The 27,627-nt window shown below is 44.9% G+C and overlaps 1 protein-coding gene across 1 annotated transcript in view; it reads left to right on the top strand.

Annotated features, from left to right (window-relative positions):
* SLC22A15 (solute carrier family 22 member 15) overlaps positions 1–27,627 on the top strand; it is an 82,260-nt gene that overhangs the window by 40,980 nt on the left and 13,653 nt on the right. Inside the window, 7 exon segments of the mRNA XM_045478770.1 lie at positions 982–1,114; positions 1,771–1,809; positions 1,812–1,934; positions 5,297–5,426; positions 10,046–10,261; positions 17,917–18,057; positions 20,140–20,225. Of these exon segments, the coding sequence (XP_045334726.1) occupies positions 982–1,114; positions 1,771–1,809; positions 1,812–1,934; positions 5,297–5,426; positions 10,046–10,261; positions 17,917–18,057; positions 20,140–20,225 (868 nt within the window).

The following is a 27,627-nucleotide window of genomic DNA, read 5'->3' on the forward strand; positions in this document are numbered from 1 at the left end:
TAGGAATAGGGGACGAAGACCAAATATATGTTTCTTACTATAAATCACAATATTACAGGCATAAATAAGTTCTTACAATATTTGTCTTTTTTTTTTTTTTTTTGGTCTGCTTATTTCACTTAGCATAAGGTTAAGGTTCATCTCTGTCGTAGCTTGTCAAAATCTCCTTCCCTTTTAAGGTTGCATAATGTTCTATTGTATGGGGGCACCTGGGTGGCTCAGTAGGTTAAGCATCCAACTCCTGATTTCAGCTCAGGTCAAGATCTCTCAGTTCTTGAGTTTGAGCCCCGCATTGGGCTCCATGCTGGCAGTGTGGAACATGCTTAAGAGTCTCTCTTCCTCTCTCTCTGCCCCTCCCACATGCACATGTCCTATCTCTCAAAATAAATAAATAAACTTAAAAAAAAATACAAGGGGGGGCGCCTGGGTGGCGCAGTCGGTTAAGCGTCCGACTTCAGCCAGGTCACGATCTCGCAGTCCGTGAGTTCGAGCCCCGCGTCGGGCTCTGGGCTGATGCCTCAGAGCCTGGAGCCTGTTTCCGATTCTGTGTCTCCCTCTCTCTCTGCCCCTCCCCCGTTCATGCTCTGTCTCTCTCTGTCCCAAAAATAAATAAACGTTGAAAAAAAAATTAAAAAAAAAAATACAAGGGCTTAAGAAGAGGGACGTAGCCACCAAATGCATATATAAAAGTAGCCCTCATACCGTATTCAGTGTTGTGATAAGATGTATATACAGTATTGTGGCAGCACATTATAATAATGAATTCTAGCGTTCCTGATGACAAAATCTCCTTGGATATTATCCAAGGTAGATGACCTACCAAATCCTGATTAGTAATGAGTCATGCAGTAGACAATTTCCAGTGTTCAAGTTTTGGTTGTACATCTGTTGTGGGTTTTTTTTCTTTTTTTTTTAATAGCTAACTCCGTCCATCTGTCTTTTCTGTGATCTCAGTGTCCCTTTTGTTTTTTCTTCCCCTAGTGGTTTTTAATTGCCAACAGATCCTACAAAGTCAGCGCAGCAAGCTCTTTCTTCTTCAGTGGTGTGTTCGTGGGAGTTATCTCTTTTGGTCAGCTTTCAGATCGCTTCGGGAGGAAAAAAGTCTATCTCACAGGTAACGTGTTAGACTGTTCATGAACTGACTAGGAGGACTTATTTCCTGAAGGTTCTCAGGGAAATAACAAGGCGACTATTTCCTTAAGGTTCTCAGGAAATTGCCTTGTGGATACAGAACTGATTTTTATTACACTGGCAGGAGGCCACACCGCAGCCAGAGTTGCTTCTGGCAAAGCGTGTTAAAAGGACCAGCAGCATACCTGAGGAAGGCCATGTATTTCAGTTAAGCTTTTCAGAGATGATGGTGCTTTCGGAACCTCCTGAATTCTAATTTATACCATGGTTCTAAGGAGAACAGAGATGGAACCAGCGTACTGGATCCATTTCCTTATATCTTGTGTGTCAGTTCAGTTCAACTGTGTTGTGTAAGACTCGGTGGAGTTCTCTTGACAAGCTGAGTCTGAGCTGGGATTTTTCCATTTCCAACGTTATTGTGAATAACAACGGTGCATGATGGACAGATATCCACTTGTAACAAAGAACGAAAAACTTCGGTTTTTCTTTACAGTTTCCTTTTACAGTTTTAAAAGAGCACGGCTCAGAAAATTTAAGCTTACAAAGACTTATCTTTCCAAACGTAATGAGTATAATTTGTTACTTTGATCAAATGCTGTCTTGTATCTGGATTGTTGACCGCTGTTCCTCTTATTCTAGGTTTTGCTCTTGACATCTTATTTGCCATTGCAAATGGGTTTTCCCCTCCTATGAGTTCTTTGCAATAACTCGCTTCCTGGTGGGTGTGATGAATGGAGGAATGTCCCTGGTGGCCTTTGTCCTGCTGAACGAATGTGTGGGCACCGCCTACTGGGCGCTCGCAGGTACTGCTTCACTCCGTGTACATAATGCAGATAGTGAGCTGCCCCAGAAAACCCTGTTGGGCACCAGTTTAACCCCAGAGTCCAAAAATGCACTTGGACTTGGGACTACCTAACCATTAGATTTGCGTTCCAGGGTTTGTTCTGTATGACCTTGAATGAGTCATTGTATTCATATTGCTCTGTAGAAAGTCTCCCCTGGGGCCGGAGCTTGCCTCCCATCCTCACAGATTGTCTCCAGATTGTTCTGAGAGGGTCTGTTTCCTCAGAAGGGCGTTAACTGTTTTCACCTTGAACTGAAAAATGGCGCAGACATAGGAGATCCTAGACACGCCTCTCCCGGCACCTTCTTACTGTATTTTATTAAATACTGATTCCGTGGGCCGGGGAGAGACACGCTGGAGGGACCAGATGACATAGGCCCCGCGCTAGGCCAAATGAGAAATTCGTTTGTATTCAAAGTGCAGTGAGAAGTCAGCGGGCGAATGAAATAGTGGAGCGGTAGGATCACATAGGATACAGGAAGACGCCTCTGGCAGAGGTGTGGAGAATGGACTGTTGAGGGACAAGAGGAGGAATTGAGGGGTCATTCGGGACGTGGTTGTGGTTGGCCCGCGAAACGTGATGCAGGCATAGACAGGTGCGGGGAGAGGAGCAGCGAGGAGGTCCATTTGAGCTGGATTTTGGTGGGACAATGACTTGCTGAAGGATCGGAGTGGGGAGAGAAAGGAATCGGGGGAACCTCGTGGCTTTGCTTGAAAACTGGGTGGTTCGCTGGCACCCTTTACAAAAAAATGAAGTCTCACCTGCCAAAATTTGGCTTTTACTAGTTCAAACGGAGCAAAAATAGCAGGCTTGAAAATTACTTAAACAGAAAAGACATCTGAAAACTGGGATAAATATTTAACGGCTCACAAACAGTTATAAAACCACCAGTATGGTACTCCAGAATTACAAGATGCAAAAATGGTGATTGGAAGTGTTCACTTTTTTTCATTAATTTTTTTAACCAAATACCTAGAGCCTTACCACACCTACATCTCCACACCTTATCTCCATTGTCATTTCCAGGCATACACGTGCAGCTTCTTGCTGGACATTAGATATGAATGTCAGTTGGACCCTCAAATAAAAATACTGCTTTCTTTCACCTGCATTTTCCATCTTCCAGCACCTCTGTGCATGGTCATCACAGTCTTTAAGGCCATTAAACTAGACCCCTTGGAATCATTTCCTCTTGTCCATCATACCCAATTGATACCAACTCTTACCGATCGTAAGTAATGGAGACTCAACTCTGCTGAACATCTGCATATAAAGGGAAATTATTTGGATAATATACCCAAGCCAGGCCTCAGAGATGCCCGGAACCAGGAAGTCAGATGCTCCTCGTCTCTGCCCCCCATCCTCCCTGAGAAGCTTCTGCTGCACAGTCACGGATGGGACCCTATAGCTCTCAGGTTTCACCACCAAGTACAGTATTTAAAATCCTGGGTAAGGGGTGCCTGGCTGGTTCAGTCAGTGAAGCATGCAACTCCAGGTCTTGAGGTTGTGAGTTCAAGCCCCATATTGGGTGTAGAGCCTACTTAAAAAATAATCCTGGGTAAGAGCTCGAGTGGCCCAGCAGGGGTCACTGCAGTGAGGGGGACCAGGATGGTCAGCCCCCACTTGAACCACAGGGATGAAGTAAAGAGAGGTCCGCTCTCCAGAAGAGGGAAGGAATATTCTTGGAATTAGACACAGTGCTAGGTAGACAATATTTTGTAGCAGATACTCACCACAGGAGGCTTCCAGATGGCTTTGTTTGGGGGGGGGGGGAGGTTAATAGATGTCATCCTATGTCACAGCAGGATAGTATAGCTAACATTTGCATAGCATGCATTATTCCATCTGAAGCTAACAACTACTCTTTGAGGTAGGTAGTATTATTTCTGTTTTACCGATGAGGAAAGTGAGGCTCAGAGACATTTAGTGATTTGCCCAAGGTCGCACAGCAGCAAGTGGCAGAACTGGGGTCTGAACTCAGCCCCTCTAAAACAGTCCCATTTTGTGGGCTGTCTTCCTTTCACCTACCTTGCTGTCCGTGGATACCAAGTGCTCGGAGCTGTTCTGAGCAAGGACAGAAAGTCTTACTCTTGCAAGCCAGGTGCTGTCTGATACACTGTAATGAACCTGTAATAGCTGTTGATTATCTTAAGTTTCCAGGGAAATCATGGCGTCCCCACTCCCTTACTTATCTGACCACATGCTCGGAACACGCTGAAGGTGCTGTCTCGGCTCTCCCTTCTTTGCTCTGTCCTCACCAGGGCACAGAGCCTACAAGTCATCATTGCTAGAAAATGAAAGCCTGTGGGCAAGAATCCAAGTAAACATTTCTTTTATGGGATCGTCGTAGAGAAGTCTTGTAACAAGATCGTCCCATTGCTGTGGATTGCCCCCAGAAGCCTGCTTCTCCCCAGAAGGGCGGAGAGAGAGGATTGATATAGCATCACAGGCTCTGTAGTCAGGCAGATCGGGGTATGGTCTCAGGCATGCTGTGCACAGCTCCATGCCCTAACAGTGGCATCCAACCTCTCTGTGCTGCTTCCTCTTTGTGCGTGGTCCACAATGGCACCTGCTTTGTAGGACAATGTATGTAATACATTTATTAATACACGATAAATAGTAGCTATTACCGCTACCGATGGTGATGGTAGTAATTATAAAAAGTGTGTCCGAGGTATAAATTCACAAGTATATTGAGCAAAGCTAGTGGGCCTACTTCCCGTCTCAGCATTTATTTCAAAAAACATAGGATTTTTTTTTTTTTTTAACAATCCCCTGGTTGATTTTTTTTCCATCAGGGTGCTGGCGAAAATCCATGTGTCATGGAGACAGACAAGAAACAAATAGAAAATATCATATATCTGGTGATAATAAATGAAGTAGGGAAGGGCAGTTGGGAGAGCTGAGGAGTAGCCTGTGATTTAAAATAAGGATTTGAGGCACAGCCCTGTGATAAGATGAAGTCCCACTGCTGCAATCATCTCATGACCTAAAAACCTTACCACCATCCAGGAAAACATCGTCTAAGCTTCAGCACATGCTCAGGCAGATGTCAACACAGCCTTCAATGCAGAAGGCATTTGGACAAACCCTTACAAGTCATCTTGACCACATGTCATTCATATTTTTCACCTGTCCTTCCTCCTTTTCCACTAACTTGCTGGCCTCTCTTCCACTTTTATCATCTGATACTCAATATTTGGGTAGGATTTTCTTTCCTGTTGATGTCTCCCAAGGAAGGCATTGGCTTGTGACTTGGGTTGGAGAGGGTGACGGGGAGGGTGCCGTGTCCAGTAACAGGCGTCTCTTCCCTGAATTAGGATCCATCGGTGGCCTCTTCTTCGCGGTTGGCATCGCCCAGTATGCCCTGTTGGGATACTTCATCCGCTCCTGGAGGACCCTCGCCGTTCTGGTTAACCTGCAGGGAACAGTGGTCTTCCTCCTATCTTTGTAAGTAGTTTTTCCCCTAAGAGGTTTAATACGCAGAAGGAATGTCTTAAGAGGATGCGGGTCAATGAGTGGCGTTATTCCCTTTCAGGAGTTTACCTGAACTGACTTTGGTGAAGAGCTAAATTCCACAAGCGCTCCAAAGCTTGGCAGATGCTGGGAGGAGAGATGCTTAATTAATTCAGAATGCAGGTATCCCTTATTCGAAGTAACCTCTCCGTAGACCATATTTGAACCTTCGAGTTGTTGACCCAGGGTACCCATTTCTTTTTTAACCTAATGCCTCAAGCGTAAAGATCTTCAGGCTGGATCAGATCACGTGCTAGGTGTATGGCCCAGGTACGATACCACAGGACACTCCATCCGTATCCAATGCGTAGTGGCACCTCTTTATCCTGCGCGTGACTATTATCTCAGGGCCTCTAAATGTGGGCGCGGGAAGATTCTCACATATGGCAGAAACCCGTAGGGTGGATGGGCTCAATGCCTGGGCAGGGCAGGGCGCTCCAAACAACTTGCCCAGATGCCCCACTGTGGCGCTCTAAATGCGGGAGGTGAGCCACCAATGTAGAGCTATCTTATCAGTGCTTTTTCCCCACAGCAGACACTTTATTAATATTGTTTATTATATAATATGTATCACATAATATAGAATACAGGAATGTTATTTATTAACATTTTTCCCCAAATAGAGTCCGGTAACAATAAAGCAGATATTTCAGAGACATTTACAGAGTTCTCCGTAAAATTAACATTAAATGCTGACCATCTTGCTGGGGCTAAGGAACCCAGTTTTGCCTGTAAATACCGTACTGCATTCGGATCTTTAGCCGCAAAGTAATACTTGGTTCATCTCTTACTTCATCAGTTTAATGATGTGCTTAAGAAGTTCGAGTTTTTAATTTTACTTCACTAGAAGTTTCAATGTGCTTGTGAAAGGCTGTCTCCTGAGGTTTCAGACCTCTGATTTGAACCATTAAAATCTTTGGAATAAATGAAACTTTCAGCCAGCGGTCCCAGCTTCTATGCCGTAAAATGAGGGATAACTGTAGTAGAATTTTCCTTCAGATACATCTTTAACGTAGTAGTTCTTTCTTCAAGTTCTACTAATTGAGATTTGGTGAGGGTTGAGCTGCAGTCTGTTTCTGTATTCCCTTTGAAATGAGAGAATTAAGCGCAAAAATGAATATAACAGTGGGGCGTCTGGCTGGCTCAGTCGGGAGAGTGTTTATGGCCCAGCGCTAGGTGGGGACATCTACTCACTGGGAAATGAATTCAGGTCAGGAAAAAATAGGAAACGGAGAGAAAAGAGCATGTAAAACTGAAATAGGCCTGGAATGCGAGCCTTCCCACAGTCGGCCTCCAGCTGATCTGCCCTGATTTTCTCCCACCCTGTTTCCCATACCCTGTGTTCCAGACACAGCCGGCTGCATGGAGTTTCCAGCACTCACCTGGCGCTGGCCTGCTTCCCTACCTCCTACTCACTGCTGCACCTGCCCCTTCAACACCCTTCTCTCCATTTCTTCCTGTTTAACTCCTAGCCTTCTGGAGTGCTCAAATTGCCACCCCCTCCAAACTTCTGATCACACCTCTAGCTGCAAGTCATTTGCTTCTGAATTCTGCAGCACTAAACCCATGCCCTTCGAGTGGGGTTATTTCCACCTCGTGCTGGAGTGGAGCCCGTCTCTCTGTACCAGGAGCTCCCTGACGGTTGCAGGCTCTCAGCTTGGCTACGTGTCCCCCAGCAGCAAAGCCCAGGGCCTTCCCCACAGAAGATCCCTCGTATCCGTTGGGCAGGTGTTGGCACAAAAACATCTGGAATCAGCCTTCAGAATTAGCTGTCAGCCACATACGAAAATGTCACATTTTTTTAGGGTCATACCTTGTGTTTTTTCCTAGAAACATTATCGCTTAGTTTAAAAAATTCCTCGTTTTCACAGTACTTGGATTTGAGCAGCTTTACTTAAAAAATCACACTCCCATAATTTACAAAGACTTTCCATCTTCTAAGAGATTCACAGGACATGTTTCGAGCAGAGGCAACATTGTTAAATTAGCACCGTGGCTTCTGAAGTTGTCCCCAGCACTACTGAGAGGGCAGTGTGTTCAAAGACTGCTTTTTCTTTCAAAACACCTCTTGCTGTTTGATATGAAAAATCTGCATGTGTCAGAATTTACATTCCCAAGTCCATCTATTAGCAGATAGGTGAGCCTTTGTATAAGAAAGCTCATTGGCTTCCCCAAATGTGGGAACATGTCTGGTCCTCAGTTAGTGCCCAAGATACGTGCTTTCCCAAGTAGAAATACTTGATTAACTCAAATTTCCAAAGCCTCAATATCTCTCACATCTCATCTTTAACCATAATTTATAAACATTTTTTAAATTTTAATGTTTATTTATTTCTTATTATTTATTTATTTATTTATTATAATTATTTTATTTATTTATTATAAATATTTTATTTATTTATTATAATTATTATTATATATTCTTATTTATGTATTTATTTCTTGAAAGAGAGAGACAGAAACAGAGCATGAGCAGGGGAGGGGCAGAGAGAGAGGGAGACACAGAATCTGAAGCAGGCTCCAGGCTGTCAGCACAGAGCCCGACATGGGGCTTGAACTCACGGACCGTGAGATCATGACCCGAGCTAGAGTCAGACGGTTAACCGACTGAGCCACTCAGGCGCCCCGATTTATAAACATTTTAACGATAATTAACGCTTATCAACAATTCTGGAAACAATGGAATTTAAGGAGAAGGGAAAAATGACCTAAATTACCCAAAGATAATGACTGTTAGTATTTTGGCTATTTCCTTGTCTTTTTTTTTTTTTTTTTCTCCTTACCTCCCAGTTCTCCTCATTTTTGATTTTTATTATGATAGACTTCTGGTGGCTCACTTATCTCTCCCAGGTGTACTGTCTACATTCATCACATTAGGCTTCATTTATGCTCTTTTTTATTTGCATTTAGACTCAGCTGGTGTTTATGTGGTACCTTGTAAGCGGCCTTGTGGATAGGGCCAGTCGGTCCACTTGATGATCGGCAGACCTAACTTCCAAGAGAACGATATTTTACTCGATCATCCACCTTGTGTATTAGTAATAATAATCAGAGGGCAATAAAGAAGGAAATAAAGGATGGCCTACGTTCCTGCTTTTGTTGACAATCAGATCTGCATGGATATTCTCTGTCCAGCAGCAAAGCTCTGGGAGAATTCGTGCCTTTCTGTTTCCTCTGAGCACCTACTACACAGCTCAATACAAAATCGAAAGTGCTCAACAAATGGTTATCGACCGACTGGCTGTCCATGAAGTTCCAAATTCTGTAGGTTTTGTTGCCACTTCACTGCCCTTACAGAAGGGCACGAATTCCAAAAGGCACCTTAAATAGCCAAGTTTCCTTAGAGAAGTTTCATTTTAGGCAAATAATGTCACATTAGGTCAAAAGGCACTGGCTGCTGTATTTATTAAATGCGTGTCTGTGTTCCTATCACAGTTTGGCCTTTCACAAGTCCTCGGTCCTCTAGAAGTGTGCACACGGCTGTGATAGGAGACACATCATAGTTAAGTCTTGGAACTATTGGAAAATACCAGTGGTGACATCACTGACATTCAGTATTCAATAGAAAAGAATTGTTGTTATGTAACTGAAAGTTAACCAGGAGATGACTTTTATTCTTTAAGATCTTGGGGGGGGGGGGCAGGAAATATCCTGAGGACATATTAAAGCAAGTGTATCAGCTAATTTGAGTATTTTGAAGGTGGAAATGCTCAAAAGTAGTTGAGATGGGATAAACCCTGTTTAATTTTCATGTAGAATCTTAAAATAATCTCTGCCTTCTTAATAACATATCACTATGTTAAAAACACTTTTTAAAAGTTAATTTTTTTCTGATAAGACGATAAATATTTTTATCTTGTGAAGCTTTGTCAGAACTTAAACACCTGTTCACTCTGTGGTACTGTTCTAACACATGGCTGTGATTTAGAGCCCTCTCTCCGACCTGTGCTTTATGAAAAATTTGAATTTTTCAGTATTCTAGGCTTAACTTGCCATTTATCTATTAAAATTTATTCAAAAGGAAATGCATACTGCTTACTTTTTTTTTTTTTTTTTTTTTTTTTTTTTTTTTTTTGGCTGCTGTTTTGGAAGTGTGTTCTTGGTTTCCATTCGTAAAGCAGACCACTGTTTAACACTGGCACGCTGTTGAAGGGGACCCCCCCCCCCCCATGTCATTGGGAGAGTTGGTTTTTTTTTTTTTTTATTTTTTAAAAAAAAATTTTTTTTTTTTTTCCAACGTTTATTTATTTTTGGGACAGAGAGAGACAGAGCATGAACGGGGGAGGGGCAGAGAGAGAGGGAGACACAGAATCGGAAACAGGCTCCAGGCTCTGAGCCATCAGCCCAGAGCCCGACGCGGGGCCCGAACTCATGAACCGCGAGATCGTGACCTGGCTGAAGTCGGACGCCCAACCGACCGCGCCACCCAGGCGCCCCGGGAGAGTTGGTTTTAAACCTCACGTGGAATCCAGTTGTGGTGAGGAAATCTACATGCTCCTTCCTGTGCCCGTGTACCTATATGAATATACAGCCTTTAATGACGTCTCTTTCAGATTCATTCCTGAATCACCTCGTTGGTTATACTCCCAGGGTCGGCTGAGTGAGGCTGAAGCGGCTCTGTACCTCATTGCCAAGAGGAACCACAAGCTCAAGTGTACGTTCTCACTAACACATCCGGCCAGCAGGAGCTACAGGGAGACCGGAAGTTTCCTGGATCTCTTCCGTTACCGGATCCTCTTGGGGCACACGCTGACCCTGATGTTCATCTGGTAATTATATCTAGGGGGTGTTGTCTTGATCTTCAACTCAGGGTGCTAGAGGTCTGTTGATGACGTCCTTCTACAGGGCGACAGAAAACGTAACCTGATTTGTCAGCCTGACGTTTTCATGAAAACAAGTTTTGTGTCTTGATGCCTGCGTCGTGCTCACCTCTGCTTTTGTAGCACCCTCCCTGTCCAGGAGGAACCGATGGGGCCTGACAGCAGGTCCACTGAACTTGAATAAACAGACAGCAGAAGCACATCTGTGCTTCTGAGCTATTTAATGTAAATATTTAAGAACTGCCCTCCCCCACCTCTAAAAAAAAAAGGAAAGTAAGAAAACATATTAGAAACAGAAGAGTTTCTAAATAGGAGTTTAAAATACCAACTTTGGTTTGGCATCGAGTGGTCAGATAGCACGTTCTGTGGCGTTCCCGCTCATTCACTCACTCACTCACTCACTCACTCACTCACTCACGGGGGTAGGCGGTGTTGTTCCTTGCCCTGATGGGATCCTGGGAGTGTGAAATGACGGACCTGAAGCCACTTGAATAGCTCATTCCTACCTGCCTCTCAGAATGCTCTCGGCATCCATGTAAATTGCATCGAACGACTGAAGATGGTCCCATTTGCAGAATGACGTGGGAAGGGGTCAAGTGGATGGCAGTACTTGCGTACCGTATAGACGTACCACGTTTTACTATGCTTCTCAGATGCCGCGTTTTTTACGGTGGAAGGCGTGTGCCAGCGCTGCGGCAAGCGAGTCTGTTGGTACCGTTTTCCAACGGTATTTGTTCGCTTCACGGCTCTGTGTCGAACTTTGTCATTATTGTTACATTTGCCATGGTGATCTGTGATCAGTGCTCTTTAATTTTTTTTTTTTCAACGTTTATTTATTTTTGGGACAGGGAGAGACAGAGCATGAACGGGGGAGGGGCAGAGAGAGAGGGAGACACAGAATCGGAAACAGGCTCCAGGCTCTGAGGCATCAGCCCAGAGCCCGACGCGGGGCTCGAACTCACGGACCGCGAGATCGTAACCTGGCTGAAGTCAGACGCTTAACCGACTGCACCACCCAGGCGCCCCTCAGTGCTCTTTAGTGTTACTACTGTGATGTTTTGGGGCACCACGAACCACACCTAGAGAAGAGAGTAAACCTAATAAATGTTGTGTGTGTTCCAACGACTCCGCCGACTGGCCGTTCCCCCATCTCTCTTCTTTGGGACCCCTCTCCTCCTGGAAACATGACAATACTGGGATTAGGCCAGTTAATAACCCTACAGTGGTCTCCAGGTGTCCAAATGAAAAGAAGAATCACACACCTCTCACTTTAAGTCAAAAGCTAGAAATGTCGCAGCTTTGAGGAAGGCAGGTTGAAAGCCAAGGTAGGCCAAAAGCTAGGCTTCCCGACCAGTTAGCCACACTGTGAATGAAGGAAAAGTTCTGGAAGGAAGTGAGAAGAGCCACTCTAGTGAACACATGAATGATAAAGCAAAACAGCCTGATTGCTGATACGGAGAAAGTTTGAGTGGTCTGGAGAGACGATCAGAGCAGCCACAACGTTCCCTTAAGCCAAAGCCTGGTACAGAGCAACACCCTCTCTCCCATTCTATGAAGGCTGGGAGGTGAGGAAGCTGCAGAAGGAAAGTCTGAAGCAAGCAGAGGTTAGATCATGAGGTTTAAGGAAAGAAGCCATCTCCACAGTATAAAAGTGCACAGTGAAGCAGCCAGCAGGTGCTAGTGTAGAAGCTCCAGCAAGTTCTCCAGAAGATCCAGCTAAGACCATTCATGAAGGTGGCTACACTACACACTAGATTTCCACGTAGATGAAACAGGCTTCGTTTGGAAGAAGATGCCATGTAGGACTTTTATGGCTAGAGAGGAGAAGTCAATGCCTGGCTTCACAGGGCAGGCTGACTCTTGCTAGAGGCTAATGCAGTTGGTGACTTTAAGTGGAAGCCAGTGCTCAGTGACCATTCTGAAAATTCTAGGGCCCTGAAGAACTATGCTAAATCTGGGGGTGCCTGGGTGGCTCAGTCGGTTAAGTGTCGGACTCTTGATTTCAGCTCAGGCCATGAACTTGCGGTTTGTGAGTTCGAGCCCCGCGTCGGGCTCCTCACTGACAGGGTGGAGCCTGCTTGGAATTCTCTCTCTCTCCCTCTCTCTCTGCCCCTCCTCTGCTCACACTCTCTCTCTATCTTGCTCTCAAAATAAATAAATAAACTTAAAAAAAAAAGAATTATGCTAAATCTATTCTGCCTGTGCTCTGTAAATGTAATAACCAAGCATGGATGATAGCACATCTGTTTGCAGTACGGTTTACTAAATTTTTAAGCCCGCCATTGAGACCTACTGCTCAGAAAAAAAGATTCTAGGGTGACTGGGTGGCCCAGTTGGTTGGGAGTTGAGCTCTTGATTTCGGCTTAGGTCATGAACTCCCGGTTCGTGAGATCGAGCCCCATGTGGGGCTCTTAGCTGACAGCATGGAGCCTGCTTGAGATTCTCTCTCCCCCTCTCTCTGCCCCTCCCCCACTGTCACACATGCTCACTCTCTCTTTCTCTCTTTCAATATAAATAAGTAAACCTTAAAAATGATTTTAAAAAAGATTCTTTTCAAAATATTACTGCTAATTGATAACACACCTTGTCACCCAAGAGCTCAGATGGAGATGTGCAATGAGATTAATGTTGGTTTCATGCCTGCTAATACAACCTTCTCCAGCCCATGGATCCAGGAGTAATTTCAACTTTCAGTAATTTCAATCTTATTTAAGACATACATTTCGTAAGGATATCGGTGCCATCGATGGTGATGCCTCTGATGGATCTGGGCAAAGTAAATGGAAAACCTCCTGGAAAGGATTCACTATTCCTAGATGCCATTGTGAACGTTTGTGATTCATGGGAAGAGGTCACGATATCAACATTAACAGGAATTTGGAATAAATTGAGTCCAGTCCTCATGGATGATTTTGAGGGGTTCCAGATTTCGGTGGAGGAAGTAGCTGTGGATGTGGCGGAAACAGCAAGTGAACTAGAATTAGAAGCGGAGCCTGAAGATGGGACTGAATGGCTGCAACCTCATGATCAAACCTGAACGGATGAGGAGCTGCTTGTGATGGATGAGCAAAGACAGTGGTTTCTTGAGATGGAATCTGCTCCTGGTGAAGATGCTGTGCGGACTGTCGAAATGACGACAAAGGATTTAGAATGCTCCAGAAACTTAGTTGATAAAGCAGCAGCAGGGTTTGAGAAGTTAGATTCCAATTTTGACAGAAGTTCTACCGTGGGCAAAATGCTGTCAAATTGCATCACATGCTGTAGAGAAATTGTTTGTGAAAGAAAGAGTCAATCAAGGTGGCAGACTTCACTGCTGTCTTAAGAAATGGCCACAGCCACCCAACCTTTGGCGGCCACCACCTCGATCAGTCAGCAGCCATCCACATCGAGGCAGGACCCTCCGCCGGCAGAAACATGATGATCTGCTAAAAGTTCAGATGATGGTTAGCATTTTTTAGCAACAAAATATTTTTAATTAGGTAGGTGCATTGCTTTTTAAGGCATAATGCTTTTGCACACGTAGTGGACTACAGTATAGTGTCAACATAACTTACACGCACTGGGAAACAAAAAAGTTTATTTGACTTGCTTTACTGCGATCATCGCTTTATGGCTATTACAGTGTTCTGGAACGTAACCCGCAACATCTCCTCGGTATGCCTGCAGCCTCTGCTAGGGTGCCATCGATGTTATTGGGTCCAGTATTGGGTGTGAGCATCATATTTACTGGCCTAAAAGGACTGCTGTGCTGTGGTTGGTACGTATTTGCCTTGAAGGCTGTGCGAGACCTACATTTTCATGTGGGGATTCAGGAGAATTGTTTTATTTTATTTTTTACTATTTTTTTAAATCTTTATTTTTGAGAGAGAGCGCACTAACTGGGGATGGGCAGAGAGAGAGAGAGGGGAGGGGCAGAGAGAGCGGGAGACAGAGGATCCAAGCAGGAGCTGCGCTGACAGCAGAGAGCCTGATGTGGGGCTCGAACTCACGAACCATGAGATCATGACCTGAGCTGAAGTCCGCCGCTAAACCGACTGAGCCACCCAGCCTCCCCAAGGAGAATAATTTTATATGAAAGTGATCTTAGGTACACAGCTGTAAAGAACAGCAGATTGAGAACAAGAAGGTGTGAATATATTTTTCCATATCGTGATTCTCCCTGGCTGCCACCTGTGTGATCAGGTCACACCCACTGCCACCTTCCCCACAGACCCAGCACAGTGCTGGAATATCGCAGATGGATAATAAGTGTTCACCGGGGGACCCAAGCTTGGAGGTGTGGAGATTAAGGGAACCATTAAAAGCCAAGCCTGACAACCCAGAACAGGAGCAACTAATTTGAGGTTCGGCCGAGTGCAAACACTTAGAAAATATGTGCTGGCGCTTAGGGCTCCGTAAAACTCAGCATTTGCATGCCATATAGGCAGTCAAACCCTCTGCCTTCTTCTTGAGGATAATTTACTTCTTGTTTTAAGGTTGTTTGTTCTTTCGAGGCATGTTAACTTCTGGAGTCTGGCCTTCAGGGGATAAAAAACAGATGAACAAACCAACAAAGCAGACATGGAGCCAGGGAGAGCGTCCCTGTTTATTTTATAAAAATTTTTTTTAATGTTTAATTATTTTTGACAGAGAGAGAGAGACAGAGTGTGAGTGGGGGAGGGGCAGAGAGAGGGGAGACACAGAATCGGAAGCAGGCTCCAGGCTCTGAGCTGTCAGCACAGAGCCCGTCGCGGGGCTCGAACTCACAGACCGTGAGATCATGACCTGAGCCGAAGTCGGACGCTCAACCGACTGAGCCACCCAGGCGCCCCGTCCCCGCTTATTTTATATCTTACACAGCCACAGGAGTTCTTCTCAAATAAACCTCTTCCCCTTGGGCTCCGAATGCTAAAATATGCAATAACAGAAGCAGAGTCATTCCACGTACTGCTGTTCTTTCTGAAGATGCCATAAAATTCCGAATTCTTTTCTGTGGGTCTGTCATTGAAGAAAGCCCTTCCCCGGGAGTAAAATCACACCTCTGTGTTTCACATCTGTTCTTCTGGTTACTCCCCACAGTGGTTCCTTTTTCAACAGTTCTTTGATGCCCTAAATATACCGTTAAATATTATGCAAGCATTTTGAACTTTGCTTGGGCCCATAAAAAGGGTCAAGATGATTTTAATAGCTGTAATTATGCATCCCAATGACCAACTTGCCATTAAGGAAGCTCCCAAGCATAGTGCCCACCTTGGGACCATAGGCCCTCCTTGCCCGTGCTCTCCCCGTTCTCCCTCCCCACGAGAGGGCACCAGATGCCTCGTGTGTCCTGAACTGGGCTTTATTTGAGCCCGACTTGCTGCCATCACAACTGGGTTTAAATACGTATGTGTGTTTCCATGGTGGGAATTGCTTCACCGGGATATCTATTTTATTTATTTATTATTATTAGTTTTTAATGTTTATTTTTGAGAGGGAGGGAGACAGAGAGAGAGAGAGAGAGAGAGAGAGAATACAAGTGGGGAGGGGCAGAGAGCCCAGGGTGGGGGGCACAGAATCTGAAGCAGGCTCTAGGCTCTGAGCTGTCAGCACGGAGCCCGACGCGGGGCTCGAACCCACCAACCACGAGATCATGACCGAAGCCGGATGCTTAACTGACTGAGCCGCCCAGGCGCCCCTGGGATTTCTATTTTAAATGCAGAGTGAACACACTGATAGGTACACCTGTCAGAGGAGGGTATCTACTGCAGGTACAAAGGATTTTAAAAATACTTTAGAAAACTGCATGGGTTTAAATCTGTTTAGCTTACTGCTTACAGACAGGGTTCTGGGAGGCAGGGAACACAGACAACTCAGTGACCCCTTGCATCCTTACTCATGACATCCTGGCTCCGACACTGCTCATCATCCTTAGAACACGAGTGACAGCTCACCCAGTGAGAGGTAATGGGAAGTAGCTGGCACCCCTGGCTCATTTGCCAGGAAGGGATGACCCACCAAGCAGTCGAGCTCCAGGGTCCCCTCTTCCCATCCCCCACACGTCTCCTGTCCACTGCAGCCCCTTCTTAATAGCCCAGGGCGCTTGGCCCACTTTGCTGTTTTGGCAGAGATGGAAAGAAAGCTTTCCCTTTCCTGTTTGATCTCATCACGCCACAGCTCATCGGATTTGTTCTGAGGAAAATTAAAGGGAAGCAAATGGAAACGTCCCCGGAATAAACACCTGTCAAAGTGAATTGCAAAATGTAAAAACTGATATGCTCCCAAAACCTGTAGTACATTTAATAGAAACGTATGGTTAGGAAACATATTCATCTACTACTAAGCCTAGTTTCAGGGTTTTATTTTTGTATGTTCTGTTCTGTTTTATTTTTAATAATGCAGTTTCCTAGGCACACAAGTTTGTATTATTTCCTTCACTCTGTCTGAGAAATCCTCAACCTGGGGCTTCAGGATGGTACTTTGCTTCGCTTATTTAAAGCCTCTGGGCTTGGGGCGCCTCAGTGGCTCAGTCGGGCGTCCGGCTTCGGCACAGGTCATGATCTCGTGGTTCCTGAGTTCGAGTCCAGCATCAGGGCTCTGCTGTCAGCATGGAGCCCGCTTTGGACCCTCTGTCTCCCTCTCTCTGCCCCTTCCCTGCTTGTGCACGCTCTCACTCAAAAATAAATAAACACTAAAACTCCTGGGTTCCTCGGTTCCCAGACCTTGAGAGGTTGGCTCAGTGCCTGCCACCCAGGAGGCTCTCCCTATGTATTGCAGTAACGGCATGCAGAAATAAACTAGTGGCTTTTGGGGCGCCTGGGTGGCGCAGTCGGTTAAGCGTCCGACTTCAGCCAGGTCACGATCTCGCGGTCCGTGAGTTCGAGCCCCGCGTCGGGCTCTGGGCTGATGGCTCAGAGCCTGGAGCCTGTTTCCGATTCTGTGTCTCCCTCTCTCTGACCCTCCCCCGTTCATGCTCTGTCTCTCTCTGTCCCAAAAATAAATAAACGTTGAAAAAAAAATTAAAAAAAAAAAAAGAAATAAACTAGTGGCTTTTTAAAGCGTCCTTCCTCTGCTGTCCCCTGGTCTTCCCTTTCCTGTCTGGGTGTCTACAGCACATACACCTGCTGAATGTCAGGCGGGGTCAAGAACCTGGTCAGGGGGGTGCAGTGCCAGTCATTTCTGGCCTATACAGGTCACCACCACCGACTCCAGTCGCTTCTCAGTGCATGTTCTCAACACCGTCCTCTCTTGGCTTTCCCCCCGGGCGTTCTTCTCTAGAGTCATCTTGACCCAGCAGTCACCTACGGCAAGGGTTCCGGTAACTGCTGCATTAAAGTAAGAATCGTCCTTGTCTTCTATTAAATGCAGATATGCTTGATGACAGGTCAGCGTGTTTGCTCTTTCAGCAGCTGACCACTCATTTGCTTTAGAGAGCATCCAAGCGCAGCACAGATCATTTCCAAGGCCCCTTACGTTTGTATTTTTTCCTAGTAAAAATTTCGATCGGGATTAGGAAGGTCAGTGGGAATGTCAAGCTCGCTGCTTACGACACGTGGCATTACACTGAACCAGTGATCGAATCTTCCCCGGCAGATTCTTAATGTACTTGTTCTGTTGTCCTTCTTGTCTTTTACCCCCAACCGCAGGTTTGTGTGCAGCTTGGTGTATTATGGCCTCACTCTGAGTGCAGGTGATCTCGGCGGAAATATTTATGCCAACCTGGCCCTGTCTGGCCTCATAGAGATTCCTTCTTACCCTATCTGCATCTACTTGATTAACCAAAAATGGTGAGTATAGACGAGTATGAAGTGTACTACGTAGAATACATACATACACATGCTCTTATATCCATAAATAAAGATTTTTGTCTTTGTCCACAGCTAGTATCTGTTAAGCACTCGATGGTGATTTATTCTCAGACCAAATGCAGTTAGAATTCATTTTTTAGGGTGGCATTTCTTGGGTTTCATGTTTGTGAGTTTTTACGTAGGTTTTCAATCCAAAGGCACTACCACCAGAAGGTTTTTGAGTAGCCTGTGTGTCATGTGTGAGCCCCAACAGATAGGAGTATTGGCTCTGTGTAGATAGAACTCCATGGACCCAGCCCCTGTCACATGCACATTCCTTCACAAGGCATAGAACTGGAGGGCCTGGAAAGACTTTTCTTCCCTCTTAAGACCCACTCGACTTTGTTGAGGGGAGGAATACACCCTGCTTTTGCTTCTCATTGTCAGTGGGCAGTTTTACAAGGCCCTTTCAAAACTCTTTGACAAAGTACCTTTTCCTCAGTTTCCTGGGGTCACTTCTGTTCCTGAGCGCCTGACCAGTACAACCGAAAACCCCATTCTGTACGAACCAGGAATCTGCTGGATCGTGCCTTGTCCCACTACCCAGAAACCATCACTCAAAGCAAAACAGCATTCCTTGGTGATGTTGTCGTGAATGGCATGCTTAGTGCCTTCCAAAGGGCAAGTTTGGATTCTGTTCAGTGGAACCCTTTCTCTGGGGGCGGTCCCAGTTGTCTCTGCCGACCTCTCTGTTAGTGACCAAGCTTGCGGTCAATGCTGGTCCAAGAGCCGAGTCAGGCTGCAAATTCAGAAATCCGTCCCCAACACCTCCGGTGTGCCAGATGCCCCTCCTCTATGCTGTCACAGCTGCCCATGCGCACCTCCGAGGACGACTGAAGGTTTAGAAGGGTGCCATCCACGGGAGTTCCCTGTGTGGCTTTGCCTCCCCACTGCCTGCCTAGCGTGGTACCTGTCCGCTGAAGGGCGTTCAGTACTGGTGTTACATGAAGCACAGTGTGACCTGGGGACCCACATCCTGTCCTGTCTCCGAGCCGCTGCCACTGAATTCAAATCTGGTCCTAGCCACGTGTTAGTTTTACGGCCTTAACAAGCTCAGTAAGCTGTACTTACCTTCAAACTAGGGATTATAAAATTCCCTGGCAAAATTGTCAGAAAAGTTACAGGTGCTACCAAAGGTCCTGCAGGGGACCTAGCGGGTCATAGGCTCCTCGTGAAGGGAGGCTTGTCACTGCCAGTGTCTTTCGCCCAAGCCTCAAGCTCTTCCTTGAAAATGATTTCCCTTCATAAGGCGTGCCATAAATTTCACTTGATTCTGACGTACTAACAAGAAATTATTTTCAGTTTGCATTTTTAAGAGAGAGGGGCTTGTTTTACAGTGTTGAAAATTTGAAGTGCTTGGGGCGCCTGGGTGGCTCAGTCGGTTAAGCTTCCGACTTCGGTCATGATCTCCCAGTTCATGAGTTCAAGCCCCGCATCCGGCTCTGTGCTGACAGCTCAGAGCCTGGAGCCTGCTTCGGATTCTGTGTCTCCCTCTCTCTCTGCCCTTCCCCTGCTCATGCTCTGTCTCTCTGTCTCTCAAAAATGGATCAACGTTAAAAAAAATTTTTTTTTTAATAAATAAAATAAAATCTGAAGTGCTCAAGATTTCAGTACCGGGGAAAGGAAGTGAGTTAGGAGACTCCATTCGCCGTGTTTTATTTATTTTCATTCTCTGGAAGATGGAAGGCACAGCACATGCCTTATAGGTTTATTTTGAGGACTAAGTAAAATGCTCGACAGAAAGCATTCAGAACCACCCGGAACAGAGCGAACCCTCAGGAACAGAGCGATTCTCTGTTCTTCTCCTGCACACGTCGTTTGATGCTGCCATCCAGCTAGTTCTTTGCGTTGTGATGGTCACATATTCTATGTCCTGGTCAGTCCCATTTGCCACCCATTCCTTAATCAAAGACGAACGTATATAATGCCACTGGGGACGTTTCAGGAAGGAGGTTCAGGAGAAGCCGCAGATGCGTTTACAAGATCCCCAAGAGAAATGTGTCATTTCTTTCCATTGTTTAGGTGTGGCCGGAAGCGGACCTTAGCAGCATTTCTGTGCCTAGGAGGACTGGCTTGTCTTATTGTGATGTTCCTTCCAGAAAAGAAAGGTAAGCCTTTCAGATTTCTACATAAGGGTTCTGAACGGCGCTTTTATTACAATGAATCCCAATATCGTGGAGAGATTACCATATGCCATGCTTCATTTCTATGATTGCATATTATTTAGCGATTGTGTGGAGCATAATGGGCCAGAATCTTGCCCGTTGCCTAAACTGTTCTCTGGGTGAATAATGTGCTTAGAGGTGCGCTATTAATTCTTGCGGGTGATTAAGCCACCATCTGGGGCGTCTGGGCTGCAACGCTGGTATTAGAGTTGCTTATTTGCTGATGGGGAGGACCATGTAGTTCTGCAGAGAGAAACTCCATCCAGGGTTACAGATTGCACTCCCCGTTCCAGCCAATCACAGATCAGAGGTCAGAGACGCTGGTTCTAACGGCACCCTCAGCACCTCCATCCGTACTCCCAGGGCACCCTGATAACAGCAGCAACAATATGAGTAGTGTTCACAGTTGGTGATGCCTGACATCTTCTCATTCTTATATAAAGTGTGAACAAAACAGCTTTAGGAAGCTTTGGCATTTTTATATATTTGTGGCTGTGCAAACATAGCTGCAAGAAAAGGGTCCCTTTGGTATCCTGATTTCTTTCCCTTTATACAAAGTGTATAAGAGTGATGGTTCTCAACCTTTTTTTTTTTTTTTTCTTGCACTAACACATGTGAGGCCTACTAGCTAAACCGTCAAAAAACTGATTTGGGTAGTGATTTTCTTTTCTTTTTTTAAAAAAAACATTTTTTTAACATTTTATTTATTTTTGAGAGACAGAGCGCAAGCTGGGGAGGGGCAGAGAGAGGGAGACACAGAGAGGGAGACACAGAATCCGAAGCAGGCTCCAGGCTCCAAGCTGTCAGCCCAGAGCCCGACGCGGGGCTCGAACTCACGGACCGCGAGATCGTGACCTGTGCCGAAGTCGGACGCTTAACCGACTGAGCCACCCAGGCGCCCCTGGGCAGTCATTTTCAACAATGAGGAGCGGGCTGTAACAAACCCGGTGCTGCTAGGGGCATACGGTACAGCAAAAGCCCTGTTTGGGGGGCTTTTAGATCTTAATGGGGCCCCATCCTGGAGCTTTTACTTCAGGTGGGAATCATTGTGAGGCGGTTTCACAGCTACTGGAGTTTGACAGCTACTAGAAAGGCAGCTGGAGAATGTCTTTCCTGACAGCAAATCACGTATGAAACGCACCTTTGGCCATTGCTTCTCCTCGAGGTTCAGTTGCACCAGTGCCCCACTGCAGACCCCAAAGCCTCGTGTTCTAGTTCTGGAACCCTCCAGGACACCTGCTATGCTACCAGTTGCCACCTCAAGTTCTGTGCCTCGAATCCAGAGGGCAGTTTGTTCATGACTGTGGATTTGACCCAGTTATTTGACCCAGCCTTAGAGTGATTTTCATGGAATCGCAGAAACTAGAGAAGTGAGTAAGTTTGCTTGTTTTTTATTGTCTAAGGAAACTGTTACCTTTGCTAGTGCCGGGAAAGGGAGACCGTCCTCAGCTGCTGCCCTGCCGTGGGCTCGTAGAATTAAGTGCCCGGTTCTGTTGGTCTGGGACAGACAGTAGTGGTTTCAAACCATCATATTGTGGCTTTAGATTCAGCTTTTGTTTTTCATAGACACCTTGGAAATTCAGTTGCTTTCTATCATTAAAAGTCCATTGTTCTATCTGTCACCTTGGAGAGAAAAATGTTTCCTTGTTGCTCTAAGCACACCTGTCACCTCTCACACTTCTGCCAGCCAGGCCAGTTTATGTCCTTCCCCCTCTCACCTATCTGTGCACTCCAAGGAACCCCCCCCTCCCGACACTCTGCACGGGGCCCTTTCTACAGAAACCCAAGTGAAAGCAGGTGTGTGGTCTCCATCCAGACCCACCCCACTCTTGAGAGAAAAAGCTCAGTGGGGCGGGCGCCTGGGTGGCTCAGTCGGTTAAGCGTCCAACTTCGGCTCAGGTCGTGATCTCACAGTTAGTGGGTTCGAGCGCTGCGTCGAGCTCTGTGCTGCTGACAGCTCAGAGTCTGGAGCCTGCTTCCGATTCTGTGTCTCCCTCTCTCTCTGCCCCTTCCCCACTCATGCTGTCTCTCTCTCTCTCTCTGTCTCTCTCTCTCTCAAAAATAAACAAACATTAAACAAATTTAAAAAAAAAAAGAGAGAGAGGAAAAGCTCAAGCCCTTTGTTGATTGTGCCCCTTGGTGGACTGTGAATAAGAAACAGCATAGCAGGGAATCTTTCAGACCCCAGGAAAGCGCCTCACCAACATGGTACCTCTGTTATCCTTAGAAAAGTGGACGTCTACTCTATTTTTGAAGATTTCCAGGGGGAAAAAAATCTCACACTGTCCCTTAGAAAATTGTTTCTATTTTTAATAGCCATTAGAGTGGGCCTCTTCTGTCACAACTGAGTCCATTTCTTTTCATTTTATTCATCATTAGGGCGAGAGGACAGGTGGCCACCCCCTTCTTTTGCATAATCCTTCCTGTGTTTGCCAGGAGTCATCTTAACTATTCCTGAACCTTCTCTTCTTTGAGCTGAAAACATTTGTTCTCTAAACATTCTTTGAACCTTTCCTGTTTACTTCTTAAAATATTTCGATGGCCCTCTTGTAAATCTCAGTGTTTTCAAAGTGCTCAGCCTTAAGCTGCCTGTTCCAGAAGTTCTGATAAATATGTATTAAGAAAGGCACCTAGGGGCGCCTGGGTGGCGCAGTCGGTTAAGCGTCCGACTTCAGCCAGGTCACGATCTCGCGGTCCGGGAGTTCGAGCCCCGCGTCGGGCTCTGGGCTGATGGCTCAGAGCCTGGAGCCTGCTTCCGATTCTGTGTCTCCCTCTCTCTCTGCCCCTCCCCCGTTCATGCTCTGTCTCTCTCTGTCCCAAAAATAAATAAACGTTGAAAAAAAAAAATTTAAAAAAAAAAAAAAAGAAAGGCACCTAGTAGTTTGAAAAATTTTATTAGCATCTTGTCAGAACTTTTTGTACCCATTTTCCCCTCAATTTTTCCCGCCAAACATATATTCCCTCTCTTCTTCCAGCCAATTTAAGTGTCCCAGTACCTGCCAACTGTTTTTTAGTACCTGAGTATGATTGTGGTTCTCTGTGTCTGAGGCACAGACAGACAGACGGACAGGCACACCCCTAGAAGAAACAGCCAGTAAGCTAGAAAACAGATTGTTTGGCATCCCTCGGCCTGTGGTTTATAATTATTAGGCAAAGTGTCCTGCCCAGTGCATATTTGCACGTTGGGTGGCCTCCAAGTAAATGTTCTCCCTGGGGGTAGTGTTACCAGGTGGCTACTGATGCATTTTACCTGACTTCTATCTTTGCTTAAAGGATCCTAATTAAACCTACAATACTATCATTTATTAAGGGTTAACTGTATACTGGGTTGTCTTCATCTAGAGAAGATATTAGGTGTTACCCCCATTTTATAAGGAAGCTAAAGTTCAGGTAGGTCAAGCAACTTACCTAGGTTTGCACAGCAGGTAAGCAGCACACCTAGGATTCAGATTTCAGATCTTTCTGGTTCTAAAATCAGTGCCTTTGGGGGAATGCTGATTTGCCATCTTGGAGTTTTACAGCCAGCGTATTCATTGCGCATGGTGAGACTTTTGTCTTAGAGAATTAACGCTGCCTAATTAGAGTCAGTTCTTAACTCTTCAGCAGACAGGTCTGATGGGAATTGGCCAGGGTTCAAGAACCTGCATTGTCAGACTGACTGACACTGGGCTCTTGTTGGCAAGGAGGTTGGTTCCTGGCAGTTACGGTCCTGCCAGAGTCTGAATACTAGGAAGTCACAGCACACGACCAGATAAACAAGTTTCATAGTTGAAACATTTCAAGGTGCTCCACTCTGAGCACCTCTCTATCTCATTTCTTTTATCTATCTTGATCTGCCCATTCTATTCACTTGACTTCTCTTGTGCTGGCCACGTACAGGACACAATTCATAAACAAGACCTAGTCCCTAGGCCCTAAGAGCTTACAGTCTGGTGAGAAAGATGAGTGATTAGAGAGAAGCAACAACAGTAAAGTCAGAAGGTGCCATATGAGAATCGACACGGCAAAACACTATGGGGACTTCAACTTAGGACCATGATAGGAATGGAGACCAGCTATCCTCCTGTGTTAAATAGCCATAAAACCAGACAAATATAAAAAACTCTGATTTTCAGACACTGGACAGCAGGCTGTCCATGAAAGACAGTGATCCCCGAGGGGAAGGAAACAAAGTGCTCCCCAAGACTGACCTAACCCAGGGTGTCCAAGTCATGGTGCAGGGACAGGGAGCCCAGCACTGAACTGAGAAGACAGTATTAAAACCTGGGGAGGCCACAATTTCTAGAATTCGCTAGAAAAATGACTGAAGAGGAGTAAGATACACAGAGGATGAACTCCAGAGATCTGCAGAAGGGGCCTCTGAGTCTTAGGCTGCTTCCTGATTTGTGCAGGAGTTTGAGGAAACCACTGAGGCCAGAGAGAGGACCACGAGGAAGCAGCATTTGGAATAATTCTTGGAATCCAAGGCCATGCCTAGTTTGTGTTCTTCTCAGCCAGATGTGCAGCATTGAGTAGAGACCTCCTGGGTCAAAGTAGCCCTATGCTAAAGGCCTTCTCTGCATGTCCTCAAAGTGCTTTAAAAATCTTAGAAGGATCAAATGATTCAAAGTAACAGCATCCCCCCCCCACAAAAAAAGCCTCCCCCCAAAAACAAAGAAGAAAAACAAAGTAACAGCATCCCAGAACAAAGAGCAGTCAAGGAAGACAGTAAAATCCAGCACCGTAATATCCACAGTGTATGGCATCCAGCCAAAACTACCAGGCAGGATAATACCACCTATAACCAGGAAACATATCAATAGAAACAAAACCAGAAATGACCCAGATGATAGAATGAGGAGACAAGAACTTGAAAACAGCTATTATCAAGATGTTCCACATATTTAAGAAGATAGAGGAAAGCATGATCATCATGAACAGAGAAATAGAGGATAAAAAAAAAAAAAGACATCGTGTGGCATCTAGAAATGAAGCATATGTTATATGAAAAACAAATCCAGTGAATGAGATTAACCACAGAAGATCAGTGAAAAAGACATATCTAAAGAAACCATGCAGAATGAAGCAAAAAAAAAAAAAAAAAATAATAATAATTGAATGAAGAGTTAACAAGGTATCAATGAGTTATAGGGCAACACAAAGCCTAACGTGTATTTGTAATTGGAGTCGAAGAAGGAGGAAGTAAAGAAAACATTATTTGCAGAAATGGCAGTCAGAGACTTTCCTCATTTGATGAAAGCTATAAACACGTAACGAGAAAGCGTGTTCATCAAGAAGATGTAATAGTCCTGATTGTGTATGTATCTAATAACAGATTCAGAATACAGGAAGCGAAATTGGATAGAACTGAAAGAATAAATAGACAAATCCAAAATCATAGTTGGATATTTCACCACCCCTCTCTCAACCACTGATAGAAAAATCAGACAGAAAATGCCGAAGGATATGGAGACTTGAACATGACCTAACTGCCATTTGTCGAACAGTGTACCCAAATACAGCAGAACATGCATTCCATCTGAAAAGCGCATGGAACGTTTACCAAGAAGGGTCACATTTGGGCCATAAAACAAGTTTCAAAAATTGAAAAGGATTGAAATCTTCCCAAAATAGTTATTTTTAAAAAAATTTTGAGAGAGGAAACACAAGTTGGGGAGGGGCAGAGAGAGGGGGGAGAGAGAGAGAGAGAGAGAGAGAGAGAGAGAAAGAATCCCAAGCAGGCTCTGTGCTGTCAGCACAAAGCATGATGTGGGGCTCGAACTCATGAACCGTGAGATCATGACCTGAGCTGAAATCAACAGTCAGACACTTAGTTGACTGAGCCACCCTGGTGCTCCCCCAAAATAGTTATTTGATGAGAATGGAATTAAGCTAGAAATCAGTAACCAGAAGATATCAGGGAAATCCTCAGATATTTGGATTTTAAAAGACATTCTTGTAAAAACGGGTCAAAGAAGAAAGGAAATTGCAAAGGAAATTAGAAAATATTTTTAATTAAAAATTATAATGTATCAAAGTTTGTGGGATGCAGTAAAGCAGGGCTTAGAGAAAAATTTAGTTGAAAAGTTTTCAAATTAATGACCTAAGGTTCTTTCTTAAGCAAATAATAAAAAAAAAGTAATGACAGGAGCACCTGGGTGGCTCAGTCGGTTGAGTGTCCGAATTCAGCTCAGGTCATGATCTCATGGTCCCTGCTGACAGCTCAGAGCCTGGAGCCTGCTTCCGGATTCTGTGTCTCCCTCTCTCTCTGCCCCTCCCCCGCTTGCACTCTCTCTCTCAAAAATAAACATTAAAAAAAATTTTTTTTTTAATTTTTTTTTCAACGTTTATTTATTTTTGGGACAGAGAGAGACAGAGCATGAATGGGGGAGGTGCAGAGAGAGAGGGAGACACAGAATCGGAAACAGGCTCCAGGCTCCGAGCCATCAGCCCAGAGCCCGATGCGGGGCTCGAACTCACAGACCGCGAGATCGTGATCTGGCTGAAGTCGGACGCTTAACCGACTGCGCCACCCAGGCGCCCCTAAAAAAATTTTTTTAATGACAAATTAAGCACAATGCAAAGAGAAGAAAGGAACTAATAAGAACAAATATCAATGAAATAAAAACTGGAAAATACTAGAGAAAAATCAATGAAACCAAAAGTTGGTTGTTGAGATATATAAAGTCAGTAAACCTCCAGCCAAAGAGAGAAGACACACATCAGCAATATCAAGAATGAAAGAGGGGAACCTGTAAAACCTGTTGGCATCTATAAGGAATATTGTACACATTTTTATGCCAGTAAATCCAGCTTAGGCAAAATGGATCCATTCTTTCAAAGATACAAACTACCAAATCCTACTCAAAAAAGCAGATAACCTGAATAGACCTCTATCTGTTAAAGAAATTTAATTTGTAGGTAAAAACATTCCTGTAAGAGAATTCCAGGCAGAATTCCAGGAAGAAATAATACTAATCCTGTATATTCTTCCAGAAAATACAGAAGGGAGGAATACTCCCCCAACCTCATTTTTGAGGCCAGCAGTTATCCTGATACAAAACCAAAGACCTTGCAAGAAAACTGCAGGTCAGTATCGATGACAAAAATCCTCAACTAAATATTAGCAAATTGAATCCAGCAATGCTCAAAAAGGGTAATACATCGTGACCAAGCAGGGTTTATGCTCTCAGTGCAGGGTTATTTTGACATTCAAAATCTAATCAGTGTTATTCACCATCTTCAAAAGCTGAAAGAAAAAAAATCATATGATCATTTCAATACAAGTAGAAAAAGCACTTGTCAGAATTCAATATCCATTCACTACAAAAACCATCAACCAACTGGAAGTAGTTGATCAAGGTCA

This window comes from Leopardus geoffroyi, chromosome C1 (genome assembly GCF_018350155.1).
Source record: "Leopardus geoffroyi isolate Oge1 chromosome C1, O.geoffroyi_Oge1_pat1.0, whole genome shotgun sequence".
In the NCBI taxonomy this organism is placed as follows: Eukaryota; Metazoa; Chordata; class Mammalia; order Carnivora; family Felidae; genus Leopardus; species Leopardus geoffroyi.